The sequence below is a fragment of the Equus przewalskii genome, chromosome 7, assembly GCF_037783145.1.
Source record: "Equus przewalskii isolate Varuska chromosome 7, EquPr2, whole genome shotgun sequence".
NCBI classification, from domain to species: domain Eukaryota; kingdom Metazoa; phylum Chordata; class Mammalia; order Perissodactyla; family Equidae; genus Equus; species Equus przewalskii.
The window spans coordinates 94353352-94372121 of record NC_091837.1 but is presented as its reverse complement, the minus strand read 5'-3'; the positions used below and the strand labels follow the sequence as shown (position 1 = coordinate 94372121).

Here is an 18770-nt window from a genome sequence, read left to right as displayed (position 1 = left end):
TCTGTGTGAACCACAATACACAAAGTATAACCCTTTGGCAACAACACGACTAAGAACAGAGATGATTGCCCTAGACGTGCATAGACTTCTGTGACTCTGAAACAAGTAAAGAGGAGATTCTGTCTCAGACCCTGGCCTGCAAGGACGCTGATCTACAGGCCAGCACGCTGCCTGATGCGCTGCAAGGACAATGGTGGTCTCAATAAACACATAGCTTGGGGCAGGCTGCCGGTTACGATGCAATGGGCCTTCTGGTGACAGGAGCAGAGCTGCATTAAGAGAACTCGGGTGAGGATGCAAGGACGGAAATGAAGGGGACAGGGGCTGCCAGGGGCGGCTGGGAGAGGTGCCTGGGCCTGAAGGCGGATTCATGTGCTTCGGGACATCTTGGTCATGGAGGCACGGGATGTGGTCTCAGTTTACCCCAGGCAAGCACTCTGTAAATCTGTCACCTGTCAACGCTGATCATAGCCTGTCTGAGGTGCCCCCGCTGGTAGATTAAGATACAACTACAACAGACTCAGGGTTATCCCAAAGGTGAGCGTGGGGACCTCACAGAGACCACATGTGAGCATGAGACCGCAGAACATGGCACAGGTGAGCGTGGGGACCTCACACAGACCCCATGTGAGCACGAGACCTCAGAACATGGCACAGGTGAGCGTGGGGACCTCAGGACACAGCACAGGTGAAAGTGGGCACCTCACACAGACCCCATGTGAGCACGAGACCTTCAGAACATGGCAAAGGTGAGCGTGGGGACCTCAGGACATGGTACAGGTGAGCTGGGGACCTCAGGATAGTGCACAGGTTGAGCACAGGGGCCTCAGGATAGGGCATGGTGGGCTTGGGGACCTCAGTACAGGGCACAGGTGAGCACACGGGCCTCAGGACAGGGCATGGTGGGCTTGGGGACCTCAGTACAGGGCGCAGGTGAGCACACGGGCCCCAGGACAGGGCACAGTGGGCTTGGGGATCTCAGTACAGGGCACAGGTGAGCACAGGGGCCTCAGGACAGGGCACAGGTGATCAAGGTCAAGTTTTTCAATCACATTTCCTAGAACCCCCATTTACTGAAACAAGTAACACTGCGTCATAACCGTACAAAACCATGCCGGGTGACCTGAGGTGGGTTTTAGGATTCCTAGAACTTAACCATTTTTAAAATAAACGTTTTCAGCAGACAGTCCACAGAAGGAAATCATGCAAAAAAGTTTTGCCATTCAACTGAAAGATAATTTGCAATAAATCAAGAGAGAACACACAACAAGGAGGCCATCTAAGTTAAGTCTCCAACGTATACAAATTTCCACAGAAATCAGAATGAAGCTGAAAAAGCAATCTATTCTGAATTATCTCCAAAGAACAAGAATCTCTTTAGAAAACAAAACACACTGACGCTCCAGCGGGGACGCAGAGCTGTCCTTTATGACCCATGCCAGCTTTCAAGAGGCCTTCTGGGATTCTCTCCTACAACTTATTTCAGTATTTACCTATGCGCTTAAAGCTCTTTCTTTCCTTCTATTCTCAGTGAAGACGAGGGCCGGCAGGACTCAGTCACTGCCCTTAGATCAAGGTGCAGTGAAAGCTGCATGTGGGGTGAGCACTTGATCTGTTCACATTTCCTCTGTTTTATCATGATTTGTATTAATTCCTTCCTACCTGTCAAAAGCTCGTGGTGTGAGTGCAGACGCCTTGCAGGACTCGAGGAAGTGGAAGGAAGAATTCAGACTTCACTTTTAAGACCTCACAGAGCACGGCTCAGGATGAGTGAGCGCTTTCAGGAACAGAGTGATGCAGGGGAAGCCTGACCTGTTTAAATCGGCTGTCCAGGGGTCCGTGTGTCTCCCAGCCCCTTAGGTGAGACTGCTTGGGAGACTCTCCAGGACTCTCTGGGCACGGGTGCGTTTTACAAGGGGCCCGTGAGGCTGACCAACAGAGACAAATCGCAGATGTGCCTGTTGCACACCCACAGCATCTCCTGACACCTCGGGGTCTCCACCTCCTTGAGGGCACAGACTCGTGAAGGATAGAGCTGGGTCCTCCTATGATGAGGCTGCTGGCCTGCAGTCAGTACAGGACGTCCCTTGTGTAAACCTGGCGTGACCGGGTACACTGAGGAAGCTGCTCTGAGACCACGTGCTACCCCTGCACTGTGAGCTGGCCAACCATCCTCTTTGAGGCCGCCAGGAGGCTCAGGGCCCAGGTGCGCCCATCTCGAGCAGCACGAAATTGTCGTGTTTTACTGAATTTCAAGGAGATGCAGACGCCTCTCTGGTCTTGGCTGCCAGCTGTGACTCCATGGGGAGCTATCTCCTGCGGCCTTGGGGATGACAGCCCAGGTCAGCTCCAGGCAGAGCTGCAGACCATGGGACACGGCATCTACTGCCCCTCCCAGGCACGTTCCCCTCCCAACTCTTCTCAGCTTCCAAATTCTAAGCCCCTGCAGCCCTCACCTGCCATGCCACGCAGGGGAAATGCAGATGGCCATGGTGCCCCAAGACCCAGGAGCCCCCAAAGAGAAGCGGGGGGTAGAGGGTCAGCTCGGGCTCCACAGAAAGCACTGACCACACCCTCCCACCTCCCAGGTCACCTGACGCCCACGCTGTCAGTGCCGGACACCAGAGCAGTTTCTCTCTGGCCTCGACATCACCAAGAATGAGGCTGAACTCCTTAGCGTTACTGAACACAAAACCCCTATTCTCACTCCATTTATGAAACAACAGCGCAGTGCCCGCTGGATCCCAAAGTCCAGGATTTCTCTCTCTTTCAATGTTTCTTGCTCCTGAAGAACCAAATCTAAGGTCTTAAGGCTAATTTTTATTTCTGAAGCAAAGATTATGTTTCAGAGTGACTAGAAGTTGCATTTAACACTTTATTTCACATTAATGTTTCATCTTCTCCGATATGGATCAAACAAGTGTTAAAATTGTTCTCACTAGTGGAAATTAGTAAAAGAAACCCTAACGAAACCGGAGATGGGAAGGCCTGTAGGGGAGCTCTCAGCCCCATCACATCCACGTTGACAGCAACAAGAAGCGCAACTACTTTACTGGCGAGGGGAGACCTCCACCCCACCTGCAACAGCCCGGCCAACGAGAAGCGCCGCGGCCCAGCCAATGAGGAGCTGCTGCCGCCCTGAGCTGCTCCTCTCCCTGATGGACTTTCCTTGAGGACAGCTCTGCCTCTCCCCCTTTTCTCTGTAAGAGCAGCTCCTCCTGTGTGCTCTGGACGTGCCTGTGGTGTGCACGGCACTCACATCCTGAGTTGCAATTATTTGGGCTGTTTCTGGATAGACTTGTTTTGAGGATAAAATAACAGAGGAATTTGCTTTTTAAGTTGACGTATATGGTGCCAGAAAAGTGGGGTCCAGGAGGCGACACAGAGACAGCGACCCCCAGAATCGAGCAAGGTGCCTGCAAGGAGCCCCTGCACTGGTCGTGTCTGCAGGCTGCCGCCTGCTTCCAGTTTGCTGGGTCTCCTCTGGGACTTGGAGCTCTGCTCCCTTGCATTCTGAGATCTGACTTTATTCGGGATCGGGGGAGGCTGTGTCCTCCAGAGGGAGGGACTTTGTCCTCCCGCTTCAAGGCGTTGTCCTTGGCGAGTACTCGGTTGTTCTGTTTGCGCATGGTTCCTTTTCGGGCTGGGGCTGCAGAGAATCCGGTTTTTCTTTTGTTTTCAGATTCCCTCAGGGATCAGGGCTAGGAATCCAGCAACTTTCTTGGGTTTTCAGAGGAAATTTCAGAAATGGGATCCTACTCATCTAAACGTTCTGAGGGGAAACCCTCCTTCAGGGACCCTGGCCAGGTTTATGTTTAAGAACTTTGGGGCCCGTTACCTGTGCATTTTTAACTAAGTGGCCCACACAGACCAAAAGCAGTCCGGAGTTACGATGGCCACTCTGGGGAACTGTCAACTCCCCAAACTCACTTTTCTTAAAACCCAATTGAAAGACTGTGGCTCTAAAGTCAAGCAAAATGAATGGTGTGTCTATTTTCTTTGGTGCCTGGGGCTTCTGGATACGCACGAAGCTCTAAAATCAACTCACTACAAGAAACCTTGTCTAAATTAGCCAAAACAACTGAAAAACGGAGGAGAAACAAAGTGGCTTCTGAGGCCTTGTGTTCTCCTCCCCTTCTCTGTCTCAGGTGCTGTCCCGTCTGTCTTCCAGAGTCCTTTGTCTCAGACCCACCCCAGCAGCCACCCTGTGCCCAGGCTCTGCCCCAGACACTACCTTCCTCTCTTCCCCTCTGGGAAAAGCTGCCCCTTTAAAATGAGACCCTCTGAGGATTCAAAGGCTGAAGCCCTGACTACTATTTCTAAGTTAACTGGAGCAAACAACTAGAAGGAAAAATTTAAATAACAATCATTCTAGACTTGTGATATTAGACAAAATGACCCCACAAACAGTTCTAAAAGGGTCGTTACAAGATGCAAAAAGAAATGTTTAGTAAAAGACTTTGGCCATCTGAACAAGTAACCTCACCTCAGTCCATCTGTCAGAAATATAGTTTGCATTCAACTATTCTTGGGTTTTGTACTTGAGACAGGGCTAAATGTTTTAAAATGAAAGCTACGAGATTTCTGCTCATGTCTGTCTGTGTCTACGTATGTTCATTATAGAGATGAGATATTTTTCTACCTCCAGATAGTATTGCTAGAATTGATTTGTAAAAAGATCTACTAAATTGGCTTGAAATTAAATGCATATAAATTAAGCATTCCTAAATCTCAAAAACATAACAGAAACTAACTTAAATGCTTTCTAGATTCACTGATCTATGACTAATCTTCAGTGAAGAGAAACTAACTTAAGGTTGTTGGTGTAAATAAAAACAGGTATGTCTTCAGAGTTGTTAGTACTGGGTGTAAAGCAAATGTGCAGCTTTTTTCTCTGCCTGGATTTACTAGTCAATCTACTAGGGCTCACGCTGTCTCTTACAAAATTTATCAGCAAGAAAGTAACTTATGAGGATGGTTGGCTATTTAACTTCTAATCCAAGCATGATTATTAAAAGCAAGTAATTAAAATAAATAAGATCAAAGTTTATACAAAGTTAAACTAAATAACTGAATACCCAAATCATTTTCCAAACAAGATAAAATACTAAAACATTAATTACTGAATATAAGTTTCTCTAACTTTTGGCTTCCTATTGTAGAGAAACTAAGCATATCTGAATCTATTACTGAACATGTTTTATGCCACACTGAGAAATCTTCTCTAAAAAAAACAGCACATATTTCTAGAAATTTATAACAGGTATTTTTCTTTTTCTTTCTTTCTTTTTTGCTGAGGAAGATAGACCTATCTGTGTCAATCTTCCTCCACTTTATATGCAGGTTGCTGCCACAGTATGGCTGACGAGTAGCCTAGGTTCGCGCCCAGGATCTGAACATGTGAACCCGGGCCACCAAAGTGGAACGTGCGGAATTCAACCATTACGCCATGGGGCTGGCCCTATAAAAGGTATTTGAAGTTCACCAAGCTGCAAATGCTAATATAGTTCACAACTGCTTACTTAGTTTTTACGAAGAACTGGGGATTCTAAAGGTTAAAAATTCTAGTATATGTAACTAAAGCTACTAGACATAAAAGGGAAACATCTCTGTATGCAAGGAAAGTAGGCTGTGTGTTTCATTAAAAGAAGGTATGAGGAATGGAATGCATTCTGTTGAGGGAGAAGAAATTTGAGCAGTCAGGGCTGGCTAAGACTGGAATGAATGAATTTTAACATCAAAATAAGCTGATGCATAATCAAAACTTGGCTTTCTTTTCTGTTTAAAGGACAAGGTTTCTTGGGCTATTGGTCTGCTGGTGAAAGCTTCTTTACCTTTAAGCAATATGTCTAGAAAACAGATTTTGTGTTTATCAAAATATTTTCCTGTGTTGTTTCTATCAGGTCTTTAATTACTTAAGAGAACTGAGTCTTCTTAACATTCAAAGAGTTAAGTTTTGCTTACAACCATGTAACATTTTGCATTTGTCTTTGAAACTTGTTACTGTTACTTTAGTCATATAGCTACTTCAGTATTATCTCATAATGATCTGTGATCCTTTTTGGTCAAGCATCCAAAACTTTTGATATTTTTGACAAGCTTCCCCAAATACTGAAATTCTAAATGACATTTTTCTAACCAGGATGTAATTTTGGCATCTTGCAGAGGGCACCTGGGACATCTCAAAATATTTATTCCCTCTCCTTATGAGAGAAATTACACTAATTAGGCTTACTAATTACATGAGAAGCATGGTCAAATAAGCAATAATAAACTTTTTTAGGTTATACTGTATGGGTGTTACTGAAAAATGTTATAGAAATTATATAAAATTCCTAAAAATCTGATATGTCCTAATATAATGTTATTGCCTGTAATTCTAGTTAGTATCTAAAATGTATGTCACAAAAACACCCAAATTTTATGAATTCTATTTTACCCATTGCCTTTTTTTTAAAAAAAAGTCTTTTGTCAGTTATAGATCGTTACTGTTTAACTCTTATGCTTTTACAGATATGTTTCATTTTCAAAGAGATTCATAAAAAAGTTGACAAGTCCTCTGGAATACAGGTTTTGATGACTTTAAGAGACCATAACACCGAAGTGGGAGTGAGTTTCTGGAACTCAAGTGAAAGACAGATTAACGTTCTGTGTGCCAGATTTCAAGGACCCCTATTCTCCTCTCCTTTAAGCCATCTATGTTTGGTAAAGGGTTTCTTTGCAATAAGTGTTGAAACATTTACTTTTTCTCTCTACCTGATCCCTCCTGAACTCGGAAACTCTTGAGTACTCTTTTCAAGAATACTCTTTTCATGACAATGTACGTATCTGCATGGGCGCTCAGGGAAGGTCTGTTCTCCTTGTAACAAAACACAATTGGAAACATTGGCTACATTACCAAGGCTTTGACTAGAATGTTATACTCAAGAAAGACTTACGCCAGACAGCTTTAAGGAACTACTTGAAAAACTGGCCTAGTACCTTACTTACAAGGTTTCAGCATAGCAATCTTAAAAAACAGTTCATATGGTCAATCACTATTTTTGCTGCATTTTATATACATAATCAGGCCAAGTTTAATACAAACAAGTTGGTTTTACTATGATTATCTTTATTTAAAAAATGGCGGTTATTGTGGAGAAAGGAATTATGTTTGCACTTCTGTAGATATTAAATTCTACTTATTAATTGTCCTTAAGGTTTTGTTATATCTGTAAACTGGACTGGATCCTAAATTCTTCCAGTTTCCTTAAACGCTTAGCTACAATACTCCAAACTGATATTTCCAATGTCACTCCCTTGAAATTTCCTCAGAAGGGACTGTAATAGGCCCTTCTCACTATGCAGAGGGCAGCCAAGCTTCAGGGACTTGAGCCTTGGGTACTCATCTCAGAGCTCAAGAAGCCTCTACCCAACATCTGGTCTTGTACAAACACTGGAGATCTCCAAATCAAACTGACTAAGAAGAGAAGCAGCTGACACCTGAGGCAGACAGCTTTCCCAAGATGACCAGACCAGGCCTGTATACCCTCTTCCCACTGTGGTTTCTTACATTATTCTCTCCCTCCCTTTCCTGGAAGGACAATGTCCTTGTTTGCATTTCCCAGTCCCTTTCGAAAGGGGGAAACTTCTCTGATTGCTGGATTTGCTGTCAGAAACCTCCATCTGTCCAAAACACTAATGACTCCTTAGTTCACCCTATAAGCAATTTCACTGGGATTCCAGATGCTGTTGTTTGTCTAAATTGATCTGCTGGCCCATTTTACTGAGTCAGGGAGCTAAGCCCAGCTACACTTGTTCTTTGCTTTAATTTGACCCAGACTTCGGGGTGGGGGGGGGCGACAAGATCTTCTGAATATTTGTATGAAAAATTATGTGGGGCCACCAATGTAACCCAGGCCATTTGTAAATTTTCATTTTTTTCCTTTTTTCTCCCCAAAGCCCCCAGGTACATAGTTGTATATTCTTAGTTGTGGGTCCTTCTAGTTGTGGCATGTGGGATGCTGCCTCAGCGTGGCTCGATGAGCGGTGCCATGTCCGTGCCCAGGATTCAAACTGATGAAACACTGGGCCGCCTGCAGTGGAGCACACGAACTTAACCACCTGGCCACGGGGCCGGCACCCATTTGTAAATTTTTTGATCTACCCATGTATTTAGGCAGCCTCTTGGTGTGTAACAACATAGCACCTGAGTGTAGGTTATGTAATGCTAATGCCTCTATGCTGATGAACGGGTCTACAGATGATGTCACTTATGCGGGGGCCTTATGCACATCCCCTGGTTACATCTTCATCTGTGGTGGTGTCAGTAATGGACTTTATGCTTGGGAAACTTGTGCCTTGACAGCTGGAGAATACAAGGATGATGTGCCCTTGCCACATTCACTGCCCTGTTCTCTCTGCATGACCAACCAGAGACCTCTCATTGGTCTCACACATTTAATCTCCATCACTGCCCCAAACAAGAACTCCTAGGAGGCATTTGTGACTCTGAATTTGCGTCCGTGGGAAGAGCTCCTCTTGTGGATTGCAGTGAGTGCCAACAAACAAATGATGAGGAACCTCTCCCTGACTCTGGAAGGGTTGGCTGACTCTAGAGTCAACGCAATTTCAGCTCAGGAATGGTCGCTTAACTCATTTCATTGGCCAAGGTAGTTTTGGATAATTGTACGGCCCTTGATGATCTACTTGCTGAGCAGGAAGGTGTCTGTGCAGTGGTGAAAACCTCCTGGTGCACATGCCTAAATGCCTCTGGGGAAGTAGAAACCCAGTTATGTAAGATTAGAGAGCAGACACATATCACCTGACAATCCAGTGTCTTGATTTGTCCAGCTGGCACCTTCAGGTCTGGGCTCCTGGTTTAGAACCATCCTGCAGACTGGGCCTATAGCAGTGCTCTTAACCTTACTCTGTACACTTGTTGTGAAGTTCTATATCTACTGCCAGTCGAACTTGTGTAAAAATGATGTACCCAGTAAGGTGACGTTAGCTCAGCACTTTGACATGAGCTCCAATGCCTACGACCTTGGAGAAATACAGACTTTAATGAAAAATGCCTGAGAGTTCTCCCTCCTAACCCTCCTTGTTACTCAAATGTGGCTTAAATGGTTTCTAACCACTATGCACCCTCCCTCCAAAATGGGGCACGAGAACCAGGAAAGGTCCTTCCTGGCACCAGGGGACAAGACCACCATGTGCAGAGAACCTGACTGTTCATCAGTGATGCTCTCAGAGGAAGACCTTGATCAAAAGGGGAAAACGTGGAAAGTAATAAGAGAAACCTTAACTAAGCTGGAAGGCCTGGAGGGGAGCTCTCATGCCCTATCACAGTTTGCACCTCGGACAGGAAGATTGTACTATACCACCGAAGGAAGATTTCCCTCCCTACCTGAGAGAAATCTGGGCTGTCCTACCTGGCAACAGCCCAGCCAATGAAGCGCCATGGCCCAGGCAATGAGGAGTGCTGCAGCCTAGCCAATGAGGAGCTGTTCCTCTCCCTAACGGACCTTGCTCTAGAACAGCCCCTCCCTCCCCCTTTCCCTATAAAAGCAGCTCGTCCTGTGTTCTCTGGGTTTTCCTGCAGTCCGCCATAGCGTGCACATCCCAAACTGCAATTCTTCTGACTGCTCCCTCATTCTGAGGAGAAAAGACAGGCGAGTTTGCTTTCAAGTTGACTGGGCGCTGTCTGTACGGGCTGCAGCAGTAAACACAACCGCCATAACTGACTGTGGGCTGGATGGGCGGCCAGGAGGAGAGGTGAGGCACCTGCTGTCATCACTTCCCAGGGCCCCCTAGGCGGTAGCTTGCCCTAGGAGGAGGAAGAAATATCCTAGAGCAAGGAGTCTGGGCTTAGAGATAAAGAAGTAACAGTGAGGAAATTGCTTTAGAGAAAACATTTTTACCAGACAAAAAACAGCATGCATACCAGCTAAGTGCTCAAAAAGAGAAAAAACGGTAAATAGAGGAATTTGCCACATGTGAAAACAGGGTCTTCACAAGACAAACTGTTCCCTGAAGATGATAATCTGAGTTGCCAGCAAGATTGTACATTGAATATACCCATTCACATTTTTTTGGCTATTGCTGAAAATAAACCGAAATGCTGCTTTTCCTACTTAAGTGCTCTCCCCAGCATTCCCCATGAAAACCGCTTTCTAACCACACAGTAGCACCAAATGGGTGAGCAGCTGTGGCTGGTTATCTGTCTCTAGAACGAAGACGTGAGGGAAGGAGGACAGCTTCCGTCCTAAGCAGGGGCCTGGCTGGGAACTCCAAGAGGAGCTATGAGGACTCAAGATGAGTGATGTGGTTTCTACAGGGGTCCTTTCACAGAACAGTCAGCCCAAGAACGACATATAAACCACCTACAAACCCCACAGGCGTGCCCCTTCCTCAAGGGCCTGGCTGGTGACAGGAGGCGAGGGGCATACAGGGCCTAGGGGGAGGGCCCCACAGGACACGGGACAAGTGGGACTAAGGACAGGGCGACATGTAAGCTTCTGTTGTCTTTAAAGATGAACGAGGAGACAGATGACAATACTGACTTACAGGATTATTTGTAGTTTAGAAGGGTTTTGGTCCTAATGAAAATCCCCACTGTAGTTAATCTTCGACTCAAAATGGATTCAGGCTCCTAGTATCATTAGTCCCACAATTAAGCATTTGAGAAAACACAAATTCCACGTACATTGCCTAAAACTATTTAATGGTGTAATAACAAGATACCACAATAAATTGCCAGTTGTAACTTGTGTGTGTTTTAAAAATCTGTGTGTTCACCCGAGAAGGCAGTGATGTAGAGTTTCTCCCCCTTAGCACTGCTGACATTGTGGGGGGCTGTCCTACGCACTGCAGACTGTTCAGCAGCATCCCTGGCCCCCTGAATGCCAGGAGCACTCCCTTATTATTGACCATTTCAGAGGTTGTCACGTGTCCTTCGGGTTGGGGAGGAGAGAGGGGAGGTACAAAATCGCTCGGTTGGCCCCACCAATGGAACCACAAACCTGACTTTTAAAAGTGTTCTTATTGGTAAATGTTGCCGATACATCACTTAATATTGTTGCAAATCTCTTAGTAAAAACAAAAGTGCTAGTCCAGAACCACACACACCAGTGCGTGAGCACAGAATTTCAGCTCTACCTGGGATGCGCGGGTGCACACAAGTTCTAGTGGTGCCGGCCACCAGGACGATGGCCACTGTCTGTGGGCACCGCATCCTGGCACGCCAGGTGTCTCACCTCTTTGTCCATACTCTCTAAATCCTCCTTACACAGTGTGTACAGCGGCATTGTCTCTGACATGCTGGGCTGTCGCTTTCTTCTAGAAGGACCAGGCTGCTCTCCATCTTGATTATCTGGCAGCTCTTCACCAAACATCTGCTGTTGATGTGGCTGAACAACTCTGAAATGAATTTTATAGGGCCCAGATGAGGAAAGTCAGTTTGAATTCACCTTTTCAGTACTGAATCAGATTCCTGACTCTTGGAATAGGTAAACAAACAAATACATACAAACAGAGAGTATTTTACTTATGAAAAAACACCAGGTCTTGTCAATAGTACCTACTTATGCTTATCAGGCTTTGTTTACTAAATCAAATATCTGCTAGCTGAGCCAGGCTGAGTGACCAATCGTGCTTATGTTTCCTCTTGTTGAAAGCTAACACCTACTTCCTTTTGTCAACAAAACCACCAATGTTCACAGAGACCATCCGTTTGGCTCTGCTCATTTTAGAACAAAGGGGAAAATGCAAAGAGAGACGACGAACAATTTCCTAGAAACCAGCAGGAAATGTTATTTTATCCTCAAAATAAGGTCAAGCAAGTCCTAAGATTAAAAAAACCAAAACACCAAACCACCATTTCTACACTATCCAGGCTATAAAAATAGAAAAAAATGTGACAGTGAATTTAAGAAAATGGACTGTACTGGGCTGAAGTTAAAGTCACGTGCCCATGAAAGCCAGGGAGGGAGGGTTCAGAATGATGTCCGCCAGTTTTCTTAAATTATTAAATGTCACTGTAGCAAAGAGGAAGCTTCTATTTCAAGGATGCTCCTGTGCCAGTGCCAACAGCATGCTCAAGTCCCAGTGCTTCCTCTGTTGTGTCACAATTACAGCTCATCTGAGACAGGCTCTCAGAGCTCCCTCTACAGACACGCTTCATCTCCTCGCGTCAGGTCTCGTGGCCGTGCTTTTAAGTATGTCATGACTGTCAGAATTTAAAGGGGTTTCTGTGACAGCTGGCATTTTCTAGGGTCAGTTGCTTTGTGGGGTCGGGAGCCAAGCAAGGAAGCTTCCAGCACCTCATTGCCATCACCAACCACATGCTCACTTGCTAAGACACGGAAGACAAGGCACTAAAACTTTCTGAAGAAAAATGGGGGTATTAAAATCTAAACTACAAAATTAGGCAGAAGCAATGTATTAGGATAACCACAGGTTATCTAATGAAGGGAAGATTTTTTTCACCCAGGAATATAAAGGACTACCTAAAAAATGCTAGTCTCTGTTTATTCACAAGTCGGACTATGTTCCTAGCCTCACCACTGGCCAACCCACCAGCAAGTATTCACACAGCTCAAATGCTTCATATCCCATCTTCCGACGTGGACACCAGGGCACACGTCAGTTCACACCCACTTACCGTCAGCTCCAACCACCCAAAGCTCCTACTGTAAATATGGAAAAATGCCAAAAGTATTTTTTTACTAAAAGCAAACATACTACAGTCTCCCTTCAGAGAAAACTGTTTCATAGTTTTAACCAAAACACGAAACGTGAGAACAAGTATATCCCTGTATGGTAGCTGATCAGGAGCCTACGTGGAGCCTGGGCTGCACCTGATCTGCAGGCCTGGGAGGGGCCCTGGCTGCAGCGTCCACAGGTGTGACGACTTCATGTGCACAAGCAAAGGCACGATTCTCTTCCAGTCGTAAGATGCTGTAGATGAGTCACCAAATCCAGGGCTCCCAAGACCCCTCAGGGCATCTGCAAGATTCTCCCTTTTCCAAGGACACAGTAGAGGGGGACAGAATTTCTTCCTATATTTCCACCAAACAACAGATGACAACAGGCTGATGCACAGGCAGGGGGACCACTGTCCTCCACTGAGCCAGAGTGACTCCCAAAAATGCAAAATAAGCCACACTTCTCATTATATTTCTTTTTGCTTTGGAAAATAGTTATTTTTCATTAAAAAAGTGTCATGTTAACAGATAACATTTTATTATTATTTTAAAATGAATGAATAAATGAGTATTTAAAAGATGTCTCCATTTTAATTTCTAACAGGGCAAACACTGGTAGACAAACCACAGGACGAAAAGCTTGCGGCTCCTATAGCCGCAAGGCCAGCTCTCACCCCTACACCACGCTGCTCCCACGTCTCCCGAAAAACAGGAACGTAAATGTGAGAGGAAATAAAAAACACAAGATTCACTGTCCATTTCTGAAATCAAAAGTTGGACTTCTGCTTTTCTCTATCCTCCCACAAACACAACCCAAGACCCTCACAGATAAACAGGGAAGACGACCGAGGGCGGGAAGAAGGCAGCCTGGCTGGGCCCCCAGGGCCAGGAAAGCACAGCAGTGACTTCTCTCGCTCCTTTCTGCTCAGACATCCCAGAGGCTGGCAACCCAGAAACAAACAGGCAGACACAAAGCCCCCAGAGCAGCCTGCTCTCTCCAGGACAGGACCTGGAGAAGGGCCACCTTGCTGGACAAAAAACCTTCAGACAATAACTGCTCTACTTCAGGCCAACACCACAGAAACTGTACCCCTTGACCCACTGGCAAGGCCCAATGCCCCTGCCAGTGGTCCCAGAGATGCCAAGTGGGGAGCTAGGACCTTCCTCCACACCAGTCAGGGATGAGCCCTGACCACTGAGTGTCAATGGAGACCATGGCGGCGGCAGCCTGGACGTCCACCCCCACCCTGCAGTGACTGCGAGGTTTCACCAGCACCTGGTGGTAATGTGGACACCATCTCGTGTCAGCAGTGACCATGGGGGGACCTGGAACTCTCATGGCCACCCAGCAGTAACAATGACTGCCATCTCAGGCGTCAACAGAGGCCAAGTGGGGGCCTGGACTCCCCCAACCCTACCCGAGTGGTGCCTCCACCTCTGCTGCTGGAGCAGAGCCAGAGGAAGCCAGCAGAACAGAAGGTTTACATTAGGTCCAGTCTCTCATAAGGAGATGTGAAACTGTCTGGGTTTCAACTGAAAATCACTCATCATACTAAGATCAGGAAGATCTCAAACTGCATGAAAAAGACCATCAGGAGATGTCGACTCTGAGATGACGGAGACAAAAGGATTCTCTGACAAGGATTTTAAGCCTCATGATGAAAGGCTTCAACCAGCAATTACCAGCACTCTTGAAATGAGCAAATAGAAAGCCTCAGCAGAGAAACAGGAGATGCAAAGAATAAATAAAAACATAAAAACCAAACACACACATTGGACAGACTCAACATCACAACGGAGGCAACAATGCCTGAGCTGGGAGAAGTCACAGCAATCACTCCATCTGAATGACAAGAGGACAGAGACTGAGAAGGAAACGACAAACACAGCTTTAGGGATACGTGGGCGGGTAACAAGGGTCAACACTTGAGTCACAGGCGTCCCAGCAGAAGAGAGCAAACATGGCAGAGCTGGAAAAGTCCCTGGAGAACAATAGCTGGAAATGTGCCAAATTTGGCAAAAGACATTAAACTTTCAGATTCAAGAAGCTGAGTGAATCCAAAACAGGATAAATCCCCCAAATCCACATTAATACACATCATAATCAAACTTCAAGACAAGGACAAAGTCTTGAAAGCAGTGAGAAATGTTACTCTACCAATAAGGGAAATACAACTTGAATGAGAGGCCCAAGAAGAAAAGGCACGATCCTACCAATAGAGATGAAGCGTCTGAAAAATTAAACACCTACTCATGACAAAACTCACAGAAAAGTAGGAAGAGAGGGGAACTTCCTCAACCTGATAAAGACCATCAACAGAACACCTACAGCTGACATTGCACCTAAAGGCGAAAGACTGAATGTTTCCCCCAAGATTAAGAAAAAGGCAGAAACGCCTGCAGATCAAAGGAACAGGCAGAGAACCCAGAAACAGACCCACAAAGATACTCAACAGAATTTTGACAAAAATGCAAAAACAAGACAACAGACGAAAGACAGTAGCCTTTTCAACAAATGGTGCTGGCACAAAAAAATGACCCCAACCTAAAGTTGCATACCTAGTACAAAATTAACTCCAAATGGATCACGGACTTAACATAAAACATAAAACTATAAAACTTCAGAATAAAACATAAGAGAAAATCTTTAGGATCCAGGACTAGGCAAAGAGTTAGACTTGACGCCAAATGCATAACTCATGAAAAGGAAACTGATAAATAGAACCTCAATAAAATGAAAAATTTTTCCTCTGCCAAAGCTCTGCTAAGAGGACAGAAAGACAAGCTGCAGAGTGGGAGGAAATATCTGCAAGCCACATAACTGACACAGGACTAGGATCTAAAACGTATAAAGAATTCTCAAACTCACCAGTAAAAACGAACGTCCCCTGAGAAAATGAGCAGAAGACACAAGGAAACGCCTCACTGAAGAGGATGCGCACAAGCAGAACAGCCCAGAGAAAAGTCCAGCGCGACTCACCGCGAGTGAGGGCGGCACAAGCCAAAGCACACCGTCACCACAGGCCTGTCGGAGCAGCTAAAATAAAAAATGGTGAACACCAAATGCTGACGAAGATGCAGAGAAACCGTCCTGCACTGCTAGGGGAGTGTCAAACGGTACCGCAAGTCTAGAAAGGAGGGCAGTTTCTCATGAAACGGAACATACACTCACCACACAACTCAGCAACCACACCCTGGGCACTCACATCGCAGAAATGGAGACTTACACAAATGGTTGTAGCAGCTACTTATAACAGCCCCAAGCTGGGCACAACCCATAAGTCCTCGAAAGGGTCAACGGTTACAGAAACTGTGGCACAGCCTTACCGTGAAACACCACTCAGCAGTGAAAAGGTATGAACGACCGATCAGAACGACGTGGACGAATCTCCAGGGACTGTGCTGAGTGAGGTCACACACCACATGAGTCCACTGATAAACCATTCTTGGAATGATGGCAGTAGAGGGATGGAGAACAGATCATGGTTGTGGGTTAGGTCTGGGGGTGGGGCTGCAGAGATGGAGATGGCTGTGGCTATACAACGGTGTCAGGAGGCCCTGGGGCGATGGATGCCCTGCATCTGGACCCCATCAGAGATGGCACCCTCCTGTAACACTGGGCTGCAGTTTTGCTAGATGCTACCATTGAGGGAGCTGGGCAAATGGCACATGGGATCTCTCTGTGTTGTTTCTCACAACTGCCTGTGAATCTAGAATTGTCTCAAAATAAAACCTTTTAATGAAAAAAAATCAAATGTTCATAACTGGTAGCACATGGTAACGATAGATAAATAAAAAGGAATTCAGAGTTTCACATGCTGTCCTTGCACAGAAATATATTTACAATGCTGTGAGCCCCAGGGCTCCCCCATGGTCTTGGTGTCCCAAGTGGAATGCCCTCAAACCAGCAGCTCTCACCTTCTCCAGATGCCTCCCCGGCACTGCTGCCTGTGAGAAGTCAAGGTTTAGGCTCAGTGACCACCCCTCGGACCTTTGCCCATCACATGGGCAGCTCCTAACACAAGGTGAGCTTGAACTGATATTGCTGAGGGACTGCACCCGCCAGCTGGATGAAGCCTGCTCTTATTTCCAACGTCTCCCTAAGCATTCTGTGCACATACATCTTGTGGAAGAGAGGGAGCGTTCTCACACACACTGACAACAGCAAGGGAGAGTTCCAAGACACATCCACCAAGGACCTCTGATTCCAAGTCCCCCAGATGAGCCAGCACCCTAGCCCAGCACACGCATCCACACAGATATATCTGCACAGACACAGAGAGCCCACGAGGACATGCCCCCATCCCTGCACGCTCCAAAAATACCAAAGAAAGAATCACAGAAATTCACAATTTTCAGAGCCCTCAGTCAGATGAGCACATGGGAATGAAGTAAGTGCCCAGTAGCTCCAGGTACCCTGTCACAACAGGGTCTGTGCGGGGTTCCAGTCACAGACCAGGGTAGAGTCACCATTCTGGGGGGAGGAGAACAGGGCTCCCACTGGTGCGGCCCTCGACACACAGGCGTGGGGCCACTTCTAGCTGTAGGACCGGCAGGAGCAATGGGCTGACGAGCGCCCTGATGGGGTGGCTCAGGGCACAGCCCACAGTTCCAAGGATGTAGCAGTTTGGACACTCTGCTTTTGCGGGTGCTAACTGTACATATGGAGATTTCCTGTAGGTGTTGCGCAGGCACGTGTGGCCAGATGGATTAAGGACATGGATGTGTCTGGGTACAATGTGAAATCAACCAAACGGGGACAGCTCTAGGTTCAAATGGAAAGGAAATGTTTACACTAAGCCACGTGGGGTCAAGTCCACTAGGACCTGACTTTCACTAGGATTCTAGTCCCCATCGCACAGATACAGAGAGCCCATGAGGACGCACCCCAGTCCCTGCATGCTCCCCTCTACTCAGAGCACTACTGCCGCTCAGACGGGGGTTAAGATTGGGATCCCTGTTTCTTATACAAATTGTTCATCTCACCGATTTTAAAAACAACTATCAACAAGCTGTACCAACATTCCCTAATTTTGGGAGAATGTATAGTTTCCTGTATGTACAAGTGAGGAGAGAAACAGAGCATAAGCAACGTGACAAAGGTTATTAGGAGAAGCCTCAGGTCTCCCATGATGTGAGAAATGACACTAGGACAACACGCTGGTTTGGATATCGCAATGCTGCTTTCCATGACGAGGTTTATGTGACTAACATGATTTAATGAAGTAAATTAATATCCTTTCATACACCCAAATGGGCTGGCGATAACTTAAGAAAACTAGTATTTTGGTGGAAATCACACTTTCAAGTTCAAAAAAGAAGAAAATTTCATCAAAAGTGAACTTGTTAGAAAAAACTACAGCCATGTGTATTCTCCTCAGAAAAGATAGGCAGAGCTGAAACATTTGTCTCTTTATGGTGTCATCTGAAACTGAATCACTGCTCTTCACATAAATTATACACGTTTCAGTACAAATACGTGGTTATCTGTTGCCTGATTATTAGTGTTATACAAATAAAAAAGTGGGCGCAACTTTACTGAAGTTTAACTTACCATCTGCAAGTCTGTTTTCAGACAAAACCTAATTACTTATTCTCACTTATCTTAGAAGCTCCCTAGCCTACTGCTACTTATTTCGAGCGAGGCTGAATAATCCCAAACCATTTTTGTATCTAATTTTTAAACATTTTAAAACAAACATTTTGAGACAACATGCCTTTGTTCTTTACATCTAAGAGAAATATGCCAAACATTTGTGATTTTACTTAACAGTATGAAAAGCAGAGTCTAAAACACAGGAATTGCTCATGTAAACATCAGTCCAGTGCTGACTCTGACTGCTTTAAATTATGTAAGCATCAGTGTAAAACTGCAATTTCAGAACTACCTTTCTGCATTATCACAGAATGCGCAGATCTCCCCATCCTCATACTTCCACTAACTCTACTCATGAGACGCTACAGAACATAACCTAAGACAGAAATCTGAACCAGAGCCCGAGATGCCAGTGAAACGCAAGGCTGACAAGGGAGTGCTTGTCACTGCTGCATGAGCCCTCTTCGCATGCCCTCATTTTTAAATGT

General features: G+C 45.8%; 1 protein-coding gene across 5 annotated transcripts in view; it reads right to left on the bottom strand.

Annotated features, from left to right (window-relative positions):
* The window catches only part of CTDP1 (CTD phosphatase subunit 1), an 81372-nt gene that overhangs the window by 26316 nt on the left and 36286 nt on the right, over window positions 1-18770 (bottom strand). For 3 of the 5 annotated variants that reach the window (XM_070627927.1, XM_070627928.1, XM_070627929.1), the window contains exon 11: window positions 11238-11400. The exons of the other annotated variants lie outside the window; for them this stretch is intronic. In XM_070627927.1, the coding sequence (XP_070484028.1) occupies window positions 11238-11400 (163 nt within the window). The remainder of the gene's footprint in view (window positions 1-11237; window positions 11401-18770) is intronic. 5 annotated transcript variants of the gene reach the window in all.